The sequence below is a fragment of the Anoplophora glabripennis genome, unplaced genomic scaffold (assembly GCF_000390285.2).
Source record: "Anoplophora glabripennis isolate ALB-LARVAE unplaced genomic scaffold, Agla_2.0 scaffold4267, whole genome shotgun sequence".
NCBI classification, from domain to species: Eukaryota; Metazoa; Arthropoda; class Insecta; order Coleoptera; family Cerambycidae; genus Anoplophora; species Anoplophora glabripennis.
The window spans coordinates 1,664-3,401 of NW_019420358.1; the positions used below are offsets into that span (position 1 = coordinate 1,664).

Sequence of the window (1,738 nt, forward strand, 5' to 3'; positions counted from 1 at the left end):
GATATATTCTACTTACTACTTTGCTTTGTTATCCAAATTTGGTTTGAATAATTTCACATCACAAATTTATAATTAAATGGCGGATTTCAGTTGGAGAAAAAATAGCATGTTTTATTCGGATCTTTTTTGTCTCGCAATTTTGCTCGCCACAAAATAACACTTTTAATCATAATATAACAATATACTATTTTCGTCAATTTTAACAATTTTATTTTAGAAGTAGTTTTGAAAAAGTATTGATTGTTGCACAGTTGAGAAGTACCTTCTGCATTTTCCAATGTTCCTTATTAATTTTTTAACTTTGCAACCTAGAATAAAAATAACCACTAATGCTTACAAAATAAAATAAAATAATACATAATATGAGTTCCTAATTTTATTATTTCAGATGTACCTAAAAGAAGAATTTGAAGACAATGTTTTTTTCTTTGACATGCTGCAAAGTGAGTTTTTAAAATTTGCCCAAATAGATGAAAAGGGATTTATCAGCGTAGATGAAGAGGGAGTAGAAGCAGCAAGTGGTAAGATAGAAGAATTTTAAATAAGAAAACATAATTTAACAATTTTTGTTCATTAATCTGCTCGTTTGTAATGATCCTATCATTTTTGAAGATGTTGAAACTTGTTTGCTTTTCAGGACTTGCTGTCACGATGGTACCAGCAGAATTCAACAAAGAGGTAAGAGAAAAGATTCATTAATCAAATAAAATTTAACGTTTTGTACAAAACTGATTGATTCAATCATACGAAGCTGTGAAAATTTGTATATTATTGGACATCTTTTTTCAGATCATTTCTCCAGATGGACTAAAGATGTCGGAAATGTCCATAAAAACCGTAATTTCCAACCGATTTGCGAAAACTTTAGTAACGTGCAAGGTCCAAAACAACGACAAGTCAGCGAAAGAAGCCACTTTTACTGTTGTGTTACCTGAAACGGCATTTATTACAGAGTTTGTTATGGAAATGGACGGTAAAAGTTACAAATCTTATATAAAAGGAGTGGAAGAAGCTAGATCTGTTTACGATGAGGTCTAAAGGTTTAGTGTGGATATTGCGCTGTATTAAACTACTATTTTCCAGGCCTTAGCTCGTGGTAAGAGCGCAGGGATCGTCGAAGCCGACGCGAGAGACTCGACACAATTCAACGTGTCTGTAAACATGGAACCTCAATCTATAGCTGTCTTCTTGCTGACATACGAAGAAATGCTCCAGCGTATCCACGATCAATACGAGCTGGTGTTAAATATTTGTCCAGGGAGAATTGTAGACAATCTACACGTGGAGGTAACTAATTTATTGAAAAATTTTAAACCACATACAAGGTGCTTCCTAAGTACAGTCCATGATTTCAGGACACAATTTCTTATGACATTTGAAGGGGGAAAATTAAAAAAAATGTATTAATATTTGAAATAAAATTGGAACAGTCAATGTTAGGATCTTAAAATTTGGCAGTTATTATAAAGGCCAAGCAAATGAAATTTTTAGTCGGAAAAATTATCTAAAGGAACATAATACAAGACATCTCTCATCTAGTGAGTCAAAAAATTGTATTAGCTAACTTTTCTATTTAAACAAATAAGTGAGGAAAACAGTTTTTTCACTTTGCAGGGAAAACCATCAATTTTAGCGAAAAGTGACTCGCAGACAGCTTATAGGGAGTAAAATTATCTACAAAGTGAGACTTGTTAAATTAAAATCGGTTAATAAACAAAAAAGTTATTGCAAAAAAAAA

At 31.8% G+C, this 1,738-nt stretch overlaps 1 protein-coding gene across 1 annotated transcript; it reads left to right on the forward strand.

Annotated features, from left to right (window-relative positions):
* Nucleotides 1-388: 388 nt before the first annotated feature.
* LOC111692863 (inter-alpha-trypsin inhibitor heavy chain H4-like) lies at nt 389-1,287 on the forward strand (the record flags this gene model as incomplete). Its single annotated transcript, XM_023456992.1, has 4 exons — nt 389-521; nt 638-678; nt 790-1,032; nt 1,084-1,287. Coding segments are annotated over 4 exons (621 nt in total), but the record flags the coding sequence as incomplete, so codon positions are not given.
* Nucleotides 1,288-1,738: the final 451 nt, after the last annotated feature.